Genomic DNA, 16,510 nt, shown 5'->3' with positions numbered 1-16,510 from the left:
CCTGAAGAGCCAACTGTTAACCATTCGACAGGACACCACACTGTTGTAGGGGGAGGCAGAATGCTGACCACTCTCAAGGTGTCCTGGCATTTGGGTGGTGGACTTCAGGAATTCACACCAAAGACGGGCCTCCAGTGGAGCCAGGGGTCTGAAAGGAAAGAGGTCTTGAGAAGACCAAGCGGGTCTCAAAAATGGACCTCTGGTTGTGTGATCCTAAAGGAACTGGAGAAAGAAGGTCCCTAGAAAAGTGCCAGGGCAACTACAAGATATCCAGGTAGGCAGGCTCAGACTCTGACCAGACATGCCCAACATAGAAAGATGGCCCGAAACCAAGGACAAGCCACAGGTGAGAGGCATGGATGGAGGAACCACGCTCGGAAGCAGAGCACAGGTGCAGCGGCGTGAGGCTTGTGGGCAATGCCAGAGAAACACAGGGCAGGGGCGGGGCTTGGAGGAAGGAGCCCAGAAGAGCTGAGCCCTGCTGTTGACATCTGAGAAAGTGGCATGCCGGTGGCTGTGGGGCAGGAGCTGTAGTCTAGTCATCATAAGGAAGAAAGTTTGGTTTGGTGAATGTATCACTTAGGGTTCTTTGAAGGCAGCAAGAAAAAAACAATTCTCACAAATTTAGGAAAGAAGAAGCACTGGCGGAAGACTGGGTTGTTGAGAGAAGGAACAGAAGCTTAAAGAGCAGGCTCTGCAGCTGGAAAAGAACCAGGTCAAGAGAAATACTTACCTAGCTCACCTGGGCCCTGCTGCTGGGATGAAGGGCCCCCCAAAATACCCCACTAAGACTGGAATGAAAGCTGGACCAGATACAAAACCTAACAAACATCCACTGGAGGTGCCACAGCCCAATGAGCCTTATGCAAACTCCAGGCACGGTTCTAGAAGAGCTTCTCAATCAGCTGCAGATGACCAAAGGAAGGAGGGACCGTGAGAGGCCTGCTGGGATCCCCATGGACCAGTCACGCCAGACCAGCTTCCCTTATTATGGGGTTACTGTCCCACGGTAGATTAAGGATGGACTAGAAACATGGCGTGTCTGGATTCCAGCCAGGCACCTGATAAAATATCTTAGATGGCCAAATGCAGATATATGAGCAGATGACAGCACAATGAAGGGCAGGCAAAACCTGCTGAATGGCCAGCCTTGTTTTCTATTTTTTTCTTTCTTTCTTTTCTTTTCTTTTCTTTTTTTTTTTTTTTTTTGAGACGGAGTCTCACTCTCTCACCCAGGCTGGAGTACAGTGGCGCAATCTTGGCTCACTGCAAGCTCCACCTCCCAGGTTCATGCCATTCTCCTGCCTCAGCCTCCCGAGTAGCTGGGACTACAGGTGCCCGCCACCACGCCTGGCTAATTTTTTGTATTTTTAGTAGAGACGTGGTTTCACCATGTTAGCCAGGATGGTCTCGATTTCCTGACCTCGTGATCCGCCCGCCTCGGCCTCCCAAAGTGCTGGGATTATAGGCGTGAGCCACCGCGCCCGGCCTGGCCAGCTGTGTTTTCTAATGCTGCCAATAAAATAGTGTTGATCCAGATCCCGCTTTACTTCTGAGCCACAGGCTGTGCCTGGTGCTATTCAGCATGCTTATTTAATACCTGGCAAAATGTGCTGATGACATCTGAGGATGATTGTGCCCACCCTTCTTGGTGGACAAGAAGCTGAGAGGAGTAGCAAATAGCCTGGGTAACAACAGGACAATGGCCTTGGTGGCTCCGGCCCACCCTAATCTGCATAATCCTACCCCTGTCTATGGTGATTGGCTCACACAACTGGGCAGGGCACTGGAGGTGGACCAATGATGGAAGACTTGGACATTTGTTGGGTGGTGGAGGGCAGAGATGTGCTCTTCTCCCCTATCCCGTGCGGAGCCTGGGCCTGGACCTGTAAGGATGTAGTCCCGGAAGCTCCTGGCAGCCACCTTGGGATAGAGGGAAGAGGCTGTTGGAGAGTGGTGCCAAATCCCCAAGAGCAGAGATGAGGGAAGGATCTTGGCCATACTGTTCTCCCTGGATACAACCATGCCTGAAGCCACAGCCACCCCTGAGTTCAGTTCCATGTGCCATTATGGTCTCCTTCTTCTTCTTTTTTCTTTTTTTTCCTTAAGCCAGTGTGAGTTGGGTTCTAATATTTGCAACAGATACACTTAGTGTCCTATGTCACTTCAAGCTGGGGCATTGTGGCACAGTGTGGTGAGCTCCCAGGGCTGAGGAGGCTGTGACAATTGGGCCACCACCCACAGACAGGTAACAAAGATGTGGGGGGTTGGGATTCGGGCTTGGAGCAATGCTCATGAGGAGCAGCTGAGAGGGCTGGGGAGGGCTGGCCAGGAAAGGGGCAGGTGTGGCCAGGTGGGAGCCCTGTCTTAACTAACTGAAAGGGGCTCCCCCAACCTGTGCGGCCCCAGAAGGAAGGGCCCAGAACCATTTGGGGAGCTTACTGGGAAAGAGTCCCCCTCATTATAAGAAAGTGGTTTTGAACAGTCCCAGTCGCCTGAAGAAGTGTGGCCCGGGCAAGTCCCTTTGGCTTAAAGCTCAGGGCTACGGGTGAGGAAAGCCAACACCACAAGAGGAAGTTAATAATCAACGTCTGGTGGCCTGGACAGCCATTCTCAGGCTGGAAGCACACTAGGTGGGGTCAGGAGGCAGCATGGGGATGGGGAATGGGCTTCAGGCTGTGAGGGAGTTCACTTGAGGCCACACAGAGAATCAGGGTCTCTGGACTTTCTCCCATCAAGTCCATAGGATACCAGAGAGGCCCTGGCAGTAAATAGCCACATAGGAGAGCCCACAAGGTGGGTGTGGTGTGTGGTGGGGGAGATCGGGCAGAGCAGTAGCTGCCCAATAAGGTCCCAGCTCTGCCACTTCCTGCGGTGTGACCTCCCCTGATATGTGTCCTCATCTGACGCATGGGGCTAACCTCACCCACCTGTAGGTTGTCCTGAGGTTTTGATCAGATGATGTAGGCGGAGCCCAGATTACTACCATCACCAAGTTAATAAAGAATAAAAAACGTAACAGTCTACAGCCCCCAGGGGCTCCTCCTCTTCCCGCCACAGGGTCTCTCCTCTTAGCAGAAGGAGAATGAATTTGGGTGTCAGGGGCTGGAGTGGAGCCCCAGCCTGCAGAGGACAGCCAGGACCTGGGGCAAGTCGGTGCTCGGCCTCATCTGTAAAACGGGAATGGCGACACCGGTGCATCGGAAGCCCCGGCCTGCAGGAGGTGCTCGGGTTATGGGGACGTTCCCCTCCCTTTCGCAGCGAGGTCAGCCCGGGGTCTTCGGAAGCCCCAGGCACAAGATCGCCTGAGAAGCCCTGCGCCCACCCACTTCTCAGGGGGCCCGGGAAGGGCGGGCAGGGGCAGGGGCTGCAGCTGGGCTACAGCACGGAGGCGGGGCGGAGGCGGCCGCGCGGCGGTGCCCGGAGGCTGGACGCCCGCTCCCGGGGCGGCAGCCGAGCGCTCAGCCAGGAACTTGTTAACAGGCCCCGAACAAAGAGCCGCTAATCCGGCGGGCGGCCGCGGGCGGGCTGGCGGGCGGAGGCATCCCGCCCCTTCCCGGCTTGGCCGCCGGAGTTTGCAGCGCGTTAATTACCCCGCGCCCGGCTGCCCCGCGGCACCCACCCCCGGCCTGGACGTCCCCGGGCGCGAGCCTCCCGCAACCCCGCCCGACGGGCGCCGCGGCGAATGGCGAAGCCCCTCGGCCCCGGCTGCCGTGGGCTCGGGCACCCGCGCTCCACGGCAGCTCACGTGCCCCGCAGATCCGCCGGCCTAAGGGCCCTCGCGTACCAAGCTACCTAGACAGCGGGGCGGGGACTGGCGAAGCCAGAGACACGCGCTGAGGAGGGGCTGCTACCCGCCAGTGACGGGCACATTTGTTTGGGCGGGGGGTGGGGGGGTGGGGAGGGGCGGGGTGGGGGGCGGTGCTGGAAAGATGCAGAGCTGGGAAAAACCACTGGCCCCTCGGCTCCACTGGGTCCCTGCCCCGATTAGGAGGGGTAGAGTCTAATTCAGGGAGTACTCCCGTAGACCCCCACAGCCTCTCCAGTGGACCTGCTGGCCTGGGGCACGGGAGTTCCACCTGCCGCCCTGGCTGGGGACACGTAGGGCCGAGGTGGGATGCAGGGTCCGGACCTCCCTCCCCAAGGCGCTTCAGGTGCTGTCAATCTAGACAGACTTCCCCGGCCTTCCCCCCACCCCCTCCCCATCTCAGCTACATATTTGCCTGGAGCTCAAGGTGACCCTGAGCCTTCCAGACGGACACAGCTCTGATATCCCAGTGTGGGAGAGGCCCGGCTCTGGGGGCCTCACCAGTCAGGGTGACGGCTGGCCCTTGGCGCTCCCACCACAGCACAGAAGCAGGGGCCTCATGGCCCCTCCCCCATCAAAATGCTACCTAAAACTTCCCCTTCCCCAGTTACTCTGGGGCTGAGCAGCTGCCAGAGCTCTGTGTGGCTCCCCCTCTCCCACTTCAAACAGGGCTGGGAGGGCCAGTCAAGGACCACCTGCCCTTGCATGACAAGAAACAGAAAGGAAGCCAGGCCTGTCCCCAGCCCAGAATGGGAAGCTCACCTCAGGCCTTTTCCCTCCCTCCTGGTTCCCCAGTCGCACCGTCTTCCACAAAGACAGCCAAGGACTCCCCCACTTCCCGAAGGAGAGGACTGAACAGTGCCCTCTGCCATGGCATCATCATTGCTAACGTGTATTGAGTGCCCACTATGTGCCAGCACTGACACACTTCAGCCCGTCTAATCTGCACAAAATCCTAGGAGGTGGGTTCTTTTTGAGTCAGTTGTACAGACAAGGAAACTGAAGCCATGCAGGGAGGAGCTGGATGTAGGGCCAGGAGGCGTGCACTCTTGAGGGCTGGCCCTACCTTTGTGCCTAGGCACCTGCCTGGCCTCACCCTAGTACTGGTCCAAACCCAGCCACAGAGCTTGCCAACTCACCCATTTCACTACCTCCTCCATGTGCCTGGGGTTCTGGGCCCCTGGGGTCTGAAGCTGCCTGTCGCACCTGACATCAGTGCCCAGGAAGGGGGTGGGCCTTGGGCACTGGGACCCTGACCTTCTGGGCGCCCTGAGAAGGCCTGTTTCTGACATAGGAGATATTTGCCAGCAGAAGTGGGCCCTCAATTCCTGGCCTAGGGGTTGGGACTCAGTCCCCAGTTCTGCCTCCCAACCACTTTTGGCTCTGCCCCAGCAGCCACCTGGCTCTCCAGCGATGCAGGCAGCCCCTGCCAGGGCAGCTGATGTCTGTGGCAGGTGCTGGGCAGGTGTGAGCAGTTCCTGGGGGAGCCTGCTGCTGAGTGCGGAGTCCACCCCAGGCTCCAATATAGGCATCATTTGGTATACTACACCCTTTAGTATACAGAGAGGCAAACAGCCCAGAGAGGTTAAATGATTTGTCTAAAAGATCACACAGCAATCAAATAGCAGAGAGAGGACTAGAATTTCATTCTGCTCAGGGCTCCTGCCCCACTCTGTGCCATGTCCTGAGAGTCAGAGATGATCATCAACACACAGTTGCATGAAAAGCTGAGCCCAAATCTTCATCTTCAGAACCTCCAAACAACTGCCCCTTGTGCATTGGAAGCAATGATGTCTGAATCAGGCCCAAGTCCCTGCAGTGGGTGGTGTATGTGTCAATGGCGGGGGAGGGGGGATGCTTCTTCCAACCAGAAGGGGCCACTGCCTGGGCCTGGGTCAGTGGGAAATGAAGCAGCTCACACTGAGATGCATTTTTCTCCTGTGTCTGGGCTCGGGCCCTGATGCGGCTTAAGTCCCCACCTCTGTCCTAACTCATGCCATCCCCCCACAAATGCGAAGGAACACAGAGGAAGGAGACAGACAAGCTATGGCACCTACTAGGTGTCGGGGTTCACCCTGAGTGCCCTCTCCACATTGCCCATCAATCTGTTACTATAACCCCAGAAAGCAAGCATGACCCATTCTATCAATGTGGAAACAGGCTGGGGACTGCAAGTTGCTTGTCCAAGGACACGAGGCTTGGGTTGGAAGTTGACCCTGACTGCCTCCAAAGCTTAGCCTGTCCTTTCTGCTTCACCTGGCAAGAATACGGGGTGAGACTCCCCAGAAGGCAGGAGGACCCTTCAATGCCACTCCCACAGGAGCAGACAAGGAACGAAGGGGTGGGCTGGTGGAACTGATTGCAGGAAGCTGAGCTCCTGTCTGAGCGTGGTTGGGCCCTGGGGCTCAGCCTCAGGAACCAGGAGTCCCACCCCACGTAGGAGCTGTGCAGAGCAGCCCACGTCTTGACGTGACTCTGTGAATGACACCATTTGCTCAAGAAAACATTCACTCTGGGAAAATCCATGCCAGGGTGGGGATGGGGGTTCCTACTCAACAGACATGGGCATACAACTTGCGTGAGTGGCCCACAAGCATGCACCAATGTGAGCTGGTTTGCTGTCCATACACGTGGCTGGGGCACAGCATCCTCCACCCCAGGATGGGGCCTAGTTTTCCTGGTCCCCACCCTGGACAGGAGGCCGTTTCCAGCCTCCCTGGAGCATGGCAGTCCGTGTTCAGGGACAGGGATGGGATGGTTGCTGAGAGGGGCAGAGCAAACATCTCTCCCTGTCCCCAGCAATAGCAGCCCTCCCTGCCTGCAAAGAGAGCCCAAACTCAAAATGGAGAAATGAAGAGAAACAGCACCTGGCTGGCAGTGACTCAGAGCAAGTTGGGGCAGAGAACAGGGTCACCGCGCCATAAACAATGGCAATACCTGAGGGAGGCACTGGAGGAGAAGGAGGAGGCTCAGGTCAGAGGCTTCTGGCAGCTTCCCCAGGGCTGAGGACTCAATACCTCAGTCTTTCCTTAGCCCACCCAAAGCACATCAGTATGCCAGGACCCCTTTGCAGGGGAGGAGGTGGGAGGCCTTTGGGAGGGGCTGGACTCAAGCTGCGGGTTTCACAGTGCAGGGATTGGCAGCAGCAAAGGGGTGTGTCCCAGGTCTGGACAGAGCCAACGTTGGGGTGTTGGGTGGGGAGCATGCTGGCGGGGTCAGTGGCACCAGGCTTTGCAAGGCAAAGGAGCTACAGTCTGGAAGCCGGAGCTTGCCTGGGGGTGCCCACCCCACCAGCAGTCAGAGCCAGGGAGGGCACCCGACCTCCAGATAGACCAGGCCAGAGCTGATGTGGGGCGATGACGAGGGAGGAAGGTATTTTCCTAAGGGCCCAAGGGGGCTCAAGGTTTGGATTGACCTGCAGGCACTGGGAGTCACCGAAAGCCTTCTAGCAGATTTCCAGCCTGGATGCCAGGGGATGCCTTAGTCTGAGTGGAGGAGGCCCGAGGGGGATGGGTGGTGGTGGCTGCTGCAGTGGTCCAGGTGAGGGAGAAAGGAGTGGAGGAAGACAAAGAAGTCGAGAGACATGAGCAATGCCACAAGTAGGCCTGAGCTGGAGGACTTGGTGACATATTAGATGTGAAGCATGAGAGAGAAGGGAGAAGCAAGGGAGACGCTAAGGCTTCCAGCCCCAGGCTGGGAGAATAGGAGGAGGGGATGGCAGGGCCCTTGGGAGGAGGGGGCATTGGGAGAGGGGTGGCCTAGAACAGGAGGCCCCGCATGCATATGCGTGGACACACAGGTTCCCAAGTGGCAGCTAGGCCCAGCACTAGAGCAGGGGAGCCCCACCCCAAGCTCAGGGCAGGCTCCTGCCTTCTGAAGCCTCAGAGCTCCAGCCTGTGGGTCTGGGCCCAGAGCAGCACTAGGCAGGAAGAAGGGTCGTGAGGACAGGGGCTCTCTGGCCCTTGGCTGAGGCCAAAGTTGGCTGCTCCTGGGAACCAGGGCCGTGACTTCTGGTGTGGGCTTGGTACCTGGATCAATGCCTATCCCTGGTTCCTGAGAGAAGCCCCCCCTCCCAACACAGGCAAGTGGGGAGCAGGCAGGCAGCAAGAGGACCAGCTCTCCCCTGGGGGGACCTAGGGGCCCCAAAGCCCAGGCCACCCCACCTGCAAGGCAGGGCGAGCAGGAACAGGGTATCTCCTAGCCCTGGAGGATTAAGACCCCCTCAGCCAGCTGCATTCTCCCAAGTGTGGGGGTGGACAGACGAGTCCTAGGTCAGCCCTAAGTATGGGGATGGGGTCTGAGAAGGAGGAGCCAGGCTAGATGGTTGGGGTCAGGTTGGGCAATGCGGCAATGCCAGAGCATGGCACCCCTCAGCCCCATCTTCAGGGGAGCCAGCTCCCAAGTCCCTCCTGCTCAAGACTGCAGAGGTCTGGGTGACAGGGAGACCACAGGGGCAGGGTGGGGGTTTGCATGCCAGCTGCGTGTGACGGGGCTTGAGAGGGAAAATCCTGTGAGACAGATGGGTGCTTGCGTGCGCGGGCACAGAGAGGGCCTGCAGGTGCGAGCGTGCTGAAGGGACAGGCTTTTGTGTGATGTCCAGCAACAGAGGGTGGGCGCGTGGCCTGGGGAGCAAGCGGCTGCAGTCGGTCGCGCTGGCCCCCGGCGCCCCCTGCTGCCCGCTGGCCATCCCTCCCTCAGCGGCTCACAGACACATTTTTCACCGGAGGCTGTTGCAACGGAGGCAAAAGGCAGCGCGGGAGGAGCCCGGGTCACGGCAGGGCCAGCCTGCCTGGGCGTCCACATGTGCCCAGTGCCTGTGGGGCACAGGGGGAAGGGAGTCCCAAAGAAGTAGGGCCAGCCCCTCCCCACCCCATGGCCTTCAGCAGCTCCTCCCGCAGGCCCAGGGGCAGAGTTGATGCCTTGGGGCAGGCTCTGCGTCAGCCCCTGCAGCGCCTGTGCCCACCTCCCGACTCCCTGGGCAACCTTGGGCCAGGCCTCAACAGATGCCCTGCCAACCAGGGATGCAGTTTCCCCACCCCACAGCCTCCTGAGGAGTCCCTGTGGCAACCCCCCGCTCCAGGCTGCAGCACCCTGCTTCACCGGTACCTGTGCCCCCTTATCTGTACACGCTCACCTGTGCAACTGCACACAGCCGTCACACACGTGCGGCATGCTGGTCATCACACACGTTCATCAGGGCACACACATGCCAATGCTGCACACACCATGCCAACCCCCCTGGTTACCCGGGCACACATGTCAACCCGCAGCCTTCACACGTGCTCACGTGGGCGACATGCAGCTATGACCACACAGCCCTCAAAAGCATCAACTCAGAAAACATTTCCAGGGTACCTACTGGGTGTCGGGCAACACCCCACCTGTGTGTGGGGCACTAATACCCCCACCTCATCATGGACAACAGTGCAACCTGCACCCGGGTGCTCATCTGTGGAGCTGCACACACACCCCTAACACACACATGTGGGGGACACGGACACACACCCAACAGCAGTTCAGCCTCTTAGCTTGGTCAGGATTAGAAGGAGAGGCCCTGGGGAAGAAGAGGGGTGCTGATGGAGAAGGGAGATAGAAGGGGTGGGATGGAGTAGAGAGGGGTACTGAGGAGGCAGGATGGGGCGGGTGGTCAGGCAGTGGTGGGTGCAGGATGCGCTGCGCAGAGACACCCTTTAAGGAAACAGCCATCGGCCTCAATCATCAGGCTGGCCCCTGAGCTCCCACTCATTGATCTCTGATCAATCTGGTTTGGCAGCTCAGAAACCCCAATGCTCCCTTCCAACACCCCTGTTATAAGCAGCGGCCTGGCCAGGCTGGGGAGTAACCGCCCAGGTTCTAGGGGCAGCAAGAATCGAGAATTGCCAGGGTAAGCCTCAAGCTCCCTTGACCACACAAATGGCACCCACCCCCCACCACCACAGACACATACGCTCAACTCAGCTAAGTGCATGGGGGGCAGAGATCAGGAGGCCCCCACAGCTCAGCCTAGGTGAAGGCTCAGGGACAGCAGACAAAGGATGCAGGGGAACTTCCTCCCCCCAAGCCCCCTCCCAAGGGAATGAGGTGGGCTGAGGGCTGAGTTAGCAGTGGGTTAGGGTGACCAATGGGGCATGCAGGGGCCAAGAAAGGCTATGGAGTTTAAGGAAGAAGGGGAAACTGGCGGACCAACCACACACAACTCTGGCCCCCCGCACCAGGGAGGCCAGGAGCCACAGCCCCGGCCACCGGGACCGCGGCGCTTTGGCTGTGCTGGCTGCAAGGACTGGGGGCTGGTGTATGCGCCTCCACGCCTGAGTGTGTGCGTGTGAGAGCGTGTGTGGCGGGGACAGAGGAGGACACTGTGTTCTGGACGTGGGCAGAGGCCAGGTGCCAAGCTGGGAGATTGTGAGTGGCTGTTTAGGGCAGATGCTACCGGGAAGAGGTATCTTAAACGCTCCCCGCACCCCCCATTTCCTGGGCACTGGGATAGGCTCAAAACCCTCTAATCTTCGAATCCTCAAAGTCAGGCTCCCTGGGGTTGATCCAGACCCCCAGCCCTGCTCCGGGCCCAGGCAACCAGCAAACTTCCCCCACCCGGAGGCGTGGGGTGTCTACACTCGCCAGCCCCGCGGGCTGACAGCTGCTCCTGGACTTGGCAGAACCCAGGCTTCCGGGAGAGCGCGCGGGGAAGCTGCGCAGCAGCAAGAAGAGCCCCCCGCGTCCCGCCTCGCAAAGTTTGGCCTCGGGGGGCTCCCAGCCGGGTCTGGCAGCGCTGGTCAGGGACCCCCAGAGCAGCGAGCGTTCGCGCGCACGGTCCCCCGCAAGCCTCCCCAGAGCGCGCGCGGCGTGACTCACCCGAGCCGCGGAGCCAAGCGGCGAGGACTATGCCCAGGAGCGCTGGCCACAGGCCGGGCCGGACGGCCATGGCCGCGGGCGGGCAGGCGGGCGGGCCGGGCGCGGGGCCCCGCGGGCGGGAGGGCGGCTTTAGCGCCTCAGCCCGGAGCCCCAGCTCGGGGCGCCCCCGGGGCCCATGCCAGCGGACTGCGCTGCCTCCGGGCGGCCGGCTGCCGGGCGCACGCGGCGCGTGGCTCCCTTGGGCACGGTAGCGCAGCAATGCAGCCGGGGCGGAGCGCAGCGCCAGCCGCGCCGCGCACCGAGCCAGCCGCGCCGCGGAGCCCGCAGCCGGAGAGCGGGCCGGTGGGCGCCGCAAAACCCGGACTGGAGCGACGGAGCGGGGCGGCGGCTGGGAGGGGCGGGGGAAGGAAGGAGGGGCCGGGCCGCCCCGCGCGGCGCGCGCGGGCCACCCCCAGCACCGGGAATCCCTCTGGGCGATGCCTGAGGCTCCCCCAGGGAGGGGCTTGGGGTGGTGGGGGTGGAGGCCTCCCACCGCCCCGCGGGGTCTCCAGGGACAGGGGCAGGAGTCTGAAACCCGGAGTGGATCGGTGCTCCGGATCCGGGCTCTCGCGGGCCCGCCAGTCTGCGCACAGGTGGCCCGGGAGGGGCCCGGGGCTGCGGCGACCCCGGCGCGGCGCCAGCCTGCGGAGAGCCGCCCAGGGCAGGGGTGCCCCGGGCAGGTTCCGCTGCAGTCCTCTTCCCCGCCCTTTCCTCGCGGCCGCGCTCCGGGGCCGTCCGGGCGCCGCGGTACGCTGCCAGCCCGCGGCTTGGTTAGGGGACTGCGGGAGAGCGCCGGGGCCCTGGCCCGCGCGCAGAGGTGCCCTGCCCACCAGAGCTGGCAGGCCAGACTCGGGGACACCCGCAGTCCCAGCCTCGCAGGCTGGTGGATTCCAGGGGCGCGCCTCACACCATGACCCAAGGTTTCCCTAACCCCTCGGCGCCGTTCGCCGAAGGAAAACAACCTTCAGGCGCAGCGCACCCGACTGGGCGCGCGGTGTTTGAGCCCCGAGAGCGCACGGCGCCCGCGACGTGGGTATAAAGGAACGAGCTGGGCTTTGGCAGCTAGGGAGACTGGGGGTAGGGTCTAGGCGACTTCACCTTCCAGCTCTGTGACCTTGGTCAAGTCACGTCGTCTCCTGGAGCCTCCAGCAGTGACCGCTGCTGGAGTCTCCTGTGCCCCACCCCCATTCCCTAATCGGGTTAAAATAAACAGAGGGCTGCCTTGAAGGAGAAAGGAAATGACAGCCGCGTGCGGTGTGCCTGGGGGGAGTGATCGGAAAAAGAGAGGGTCCTAGTCTGGGTCGGGAGGGGAATGAGCAGGGTGAGGGCAGGGTCGCAAACTCAAACGCCTACGGGGCCGGTCGATAATATAAATTGGCGCTGCAGGCTAGGCGATGTAAGGGATGGTCTTGCTTCCACAAAGAGATATGAGCTCTCCTATATTTCTTGAGACACGAGGCCCTCTCTCGGTCTGTCTTTTGTTTCCCACTTTTGATAGAGAAGGGTTATGAAAAATGTTTTGCTTTCCTCTTAAGTCTGCTATAAAAAACACCAGCTAAAGCTCCAGAGGCAACCATACAGACGCTGGGCTCCATCGCCAGGGAGGCAAAGGGCAGTGCTGGGGACAGGCACAAGGATCCCATCTCAAGGGGCAGCTGCCTTTTCTGCTCCAGGTGCTGGTTGTCGGGGGAGGGGACCGGGGCACAGTATAGCCGCATCTTCCAAATTTTCAACAGAAGCCGTCGTATGTGAAATATTCTGATTTAAAATTTTTAACTAGTAAAAAATAATTTTTTAGACTTCATGTGAGCCCAGAAGTGTTCACCACCTTCTGGTTTGGGAACTTTGCTTTCGGGGCAGTTTGAATGTACACGGTGTCAGGGCCTGATCAACTCACATGTCTCGTGTGTGTGTGTGTGTGTGTGTGTGTGTGTGTGTGTGTAGGAGCAGTGTGTGCCCAGGCTGCTCCTGTTGGCACCATAACACCCCTCTTCAGCCTCTGCAGGAAAGAGGTGGGTGGGAGAGGTGAGTCAGTGGCAGGATCTGCCCTTGGGGCCCACGGTGTAGGGAGATGATCAGGAACTGGGGATTGGGCACTGGAGGCTGGTGGTTGAGGATGAAGGAAGAAGATTGAGGGCTGGGGTATAAGATGACATTATAATAGTGTATGCTCTGTCTAAAGGGATGGCCGGGTGTGGTGGGTCACACCGTAATCCCGGCACTTTGGGAGGCTGAGGTGGGTGGATCACTTGAGGTCAGGGGTTTGAGACCAGCCTGGCCAACATGGCGAAACACCATCTCTACTAAAAATACACACACACACACACACACACATACACACACACACACACAGCCAGATGTGGTGGTGGGCACCTGTAATCCCAGATACTCAGGAGGCTGAGCCAGGGAGAATTGCTTTAACCTGGGAGGCAGACGTTGCAGTGAGCCAAGATCATGCCACTGCACTCCAGCCTGGGCGACAAAGCAAGACTCTATCTCAAAAAAAAAAAAAAAGTATGCTGGACACCACTATGTCCTTGCATACATTTATAATTTGGCTTGATCCTCACATGCAGTCCTGTTAAAGAAACATTGTTATTCCCATTATGCAGATGCAGTAGCTGAGGCATAGGGAGAGGAAGTGCCTGATTGCTCAGGGCCAACCTTATTCAATAGACTGCAGGGGTAGCTAAGATGCATCCTTGGGAGGTTTGATTTCAACGTCCATGTCCTCATCTTTTCTCCTGCTACAGTTTCTACTCTGGGATTTGAATTTGGGAAATGAGGTTTGAGATACAGGAAAGGAAGGGTCTTTTCTGCTCAGTTGGCTGCTTTGTTCACTTCTCTTCTTGCCCCTCTCTCTTCAGCCAGAATGGAATGGTCTATGTAAGAGTCAGGATAGATTAGGGGATGTCGTAACAAATAGTCCCCAAATCTCAGTGACTTAAATCAACACAGGTTTGTTTCTCATTTGTCCATCATGGGTCTATGACTCCAGGTCACCCTCACTTGAGGACCCAGCCTGACAGCAGCCATTCCAGAGGTGCACCCACCAGCCATCAATCGCTCAGCCCAGACACAATGGATCATGTCTGGTCACAATCCACTGGCCAGAACTGGCCCCACAGTCCCACCCAAGAGGGCCAGGAAGTATAATCCCACCTCGTGCCTGGAAGGCAGAGCTGAAATATGTGGAGAGTAGCATGAGTGCCTGCACAGCCTGTGGTCCCAGCAGAATCTGGCCCCTGCCTTCCTCTTCAACTCTGCCTAGGCCCTGGCCATAAGGCCCCTCAACCCCTCACTTTGTTTCTCCAGCATCCAAGCTCATCCCACCTCCAGGCCTTCCCATTTGCCTTTCTTCCTAGAATACTCTGTCCCCAGATCTTCACGTGGCTGGTTCCTTTTAGTCACCCGGGCCTCAGCTGAACTGTTCCCTTCCAAGTGATGCTCAGAGTCATGTCAGGAGAAGGAGGAGGAGTGCCCTTGCAGAGAGGGGGAGTAGGTGTCTCACTGGAACTCTTCTTAAGAATCCAGGGTGAAGGGCTGCCAGGAAAGGGTTTGTCTCAGACCCTAAGGTAGGATGGCCAGATGGGAAGAGGACTCCTGAGAGCTCCAGCCTCCTTTGCTTCTGTTACTCAGGCAAATTTTTCTTCAGAAGATGAAGTCTTGGTCTATCCTGAATTTTCAGGGCAAACAGTTCTACTTCAGATGCTGGCATGGCAGCAGGGCTCTGGGCCCCTGTCTCGCCACCCAGACACCCTGTAGGTGTTCCGTGGTGAGGCTGCTTCCTGAAGGCATCTCCTGAAGGGGTTGGCAGGTGTCCTGCCATCATGGCCTGATGCACAAGAGGAGTCCTAATCAGCTGTTGGTCAGTGATATCGCACTGCTAATATCCCCTGGACCTGGGGAGCTCGGACCCTGTGCTGAGGCCATCATTGACTTAGACATGCATCGAAGTTCCTATGAGTTGCTTGGAGTATAAATTTCCATGTCCTGCCTATCCTAATTTTGATCCAGGATGTCTGGGGAGGGGTCTAGGAATCTGCTTTTACTGTGCCCTGTAATACCTACAAGATGTTTCTGCTGCTGCCAATGGTCTGAAGACGGATCACACTTTGATGGACATTGTCCTAGGTCTTTGCCTAGGTACTATCAACAACTGGGTGTTCCTCACCTACCCTTTAGGTTGCTGGTTTTCTGCAATTAAATGCAGACACTTAAATTCATCCCAATTATTTTCCATCATATTACATCTAATCCCTCTTTCCCATATGGAGCCCTCTCAGGATGTGGGTGCTGTCAGGGAGGGTATTTGCTATTTTCTTCTGCTTCTGTCATTCCCAGATGACATTAGGAAGTCACATATACTTTCAACCAAGTCCTAACTAAACAGGTTGATGCAGGCAGGACCAAGGACAGGGTCCAGAGGCTCCCAACTCGAGATCAACTTGCATATTGCACTAGGGCAATAAACCAGCTGCTCCTTTGTCCACTCAGGAAGCCTCTGACCACACCATCATTCAGCTCACATCTCACTGCTGCACCCACAAAAATAAGTGGAAAGACTTAGCAGAGCCCTAGAATCATGAGCTTCCAGGTTTGCTCCAATCTACCAGACAAATAACCCAATTGATCAGGAAATTAGTTCAGCAAGCAGGACATGCTCTTGGAGACCCTTAAGCAAGACATTGGATTTTCTCTCTCTCTTTCTTTCTCTCTCTCTTTCTTTCTCTCTCTCTTTCTTTCTTTCTTTCTTTCTTTCTTTCTCTCTTTCTTTCTTCTTTCTTTCTTTCTTTCTTTCTTTCTTGAGATAGGGTCTGGCTCTGTCACCCAGGCTGGAGTGCAGTGGCACTGTCTTGGCTTACTGCAACCTCTGCCTCCCAGGCTCAAGTGATCCCACCTCAGTCTCCCAAGTAGCTGGAACTACAGGCCCTTGTCACCATGCCCAGCATTTTTTTTTTTTTGGTAGAGAAGGGGTTTCACCATGTTGCCCAGGCAGGTCTTAAACTCCTAAGCTCAAGTCATCTGCCTGCCTCGGCCTCCCAAAGTGTTGGGATCACAGGCGTGAGCCACCACACCCGGCCAAGACATTGGCTCTTTATGGTCCGTGCTGTGGTCCAAGTGTTCACATCTGCCCACTGCTCAGCATCCAGCTTCTGTCTTCTGGAAGCAGCTTCCTGTCTTTCCTTGGAAGGATCACCCCTCCCCACCATCAGCACACAAGATTCAGGTCGGACTATCCCCCTCAAATTCCAAAAGACAACAAATGCCTAGGCCTGGCCAATCAGCATCCACTATTCCCTGAAACACAATGATTGGTTCAGAGATGGGCATATGACCCAAGCCAGGCCATTGAGGCTCATTTCTGGGACTTTTGTTGGAACTAAAGAGAGAAGAATTTCTTTTCTTGCTGTACTTGAAGCTGGAAAGAAATGACCTGATCTTGGCAGTACTGCCACAATAAAAGGGCATGCCTGAGATTGAAGCTGGGGTGGAGAGGAGCAGAGCCTGGAGAAGAGAGGGTTGCAGAATCCTAGTTCATTGTTCAAGCCCTCAGATTCAGCTGCTTCTGAGGCTGCTGAAACCCCTGAATTCTTCAGTTAGATCAGCCAACGCATTCCCTTTTGAGCTGTTTAAGCCCATTTGCGGTTTTTGTCATTTATATTTGAAAACAAAATACAGGGCTGGGTGCTGTAGCTCACATCTGTAATCACAACATTTTGGGAGGCTGAAGGGGGAGGATTGCTGGAGGCCCTGAGTTCAAGGCCAGCTTGGGCAACATAGAGAGACCCTGTGTATTAAAACATTTTT

At 57.6% G+C, this 16,510-nt stretch overlaps 1 protein-coding gene across 4 annotated transcripts in view; it reads right to left on the bottom strand.

The window, feature by feature from the left end:
- The window catches only part of UNC5A (unc-5 netrin receptor A), a 71,361-nt gene extending 60,358 nt beyond the window's left edge, over positions 1-11,003 (bottom strand). The window contains exon 1 of one of the 4 annotated variants that reach the window (XM_034961039.3): positions 10,661-11,003. In XM_034961039.3, the coding sequence (XP_034816930.1) occupies positions 10,661-10,730 (70 nt within the window). In that variant the 5' untranslated portion in view covers positions 10,731-11,003. The remainder of the gene's footprint in view (positions 1-10,660) is intronic. The other 3 variants (XM_034961040.3, XM_034961041.3, XM_034961042.3) reach the window with 3 other exon arrangements.
- Between the last annotated feature and the right edge of the window lie 5,507 nt (positions 11,004-16,510).

Source organism: Pan paniscus, chromosome 4 (assembly GCF_029289425.2).
Source record: "Pan paniscus chromosome 4, NHGRI_mPanPan1-v2.0_pri, whole genome shotgun sequence".
NCBI lineage: Eukaryota > Metazoa > Chordata > Mammalia > Primates > Hominidae > Pan > Pan paniscus.
Note: the sequence above shows the minus strand (reverse complement) of the source record. Positions and strands in the feature narration are given on the sequence as shown.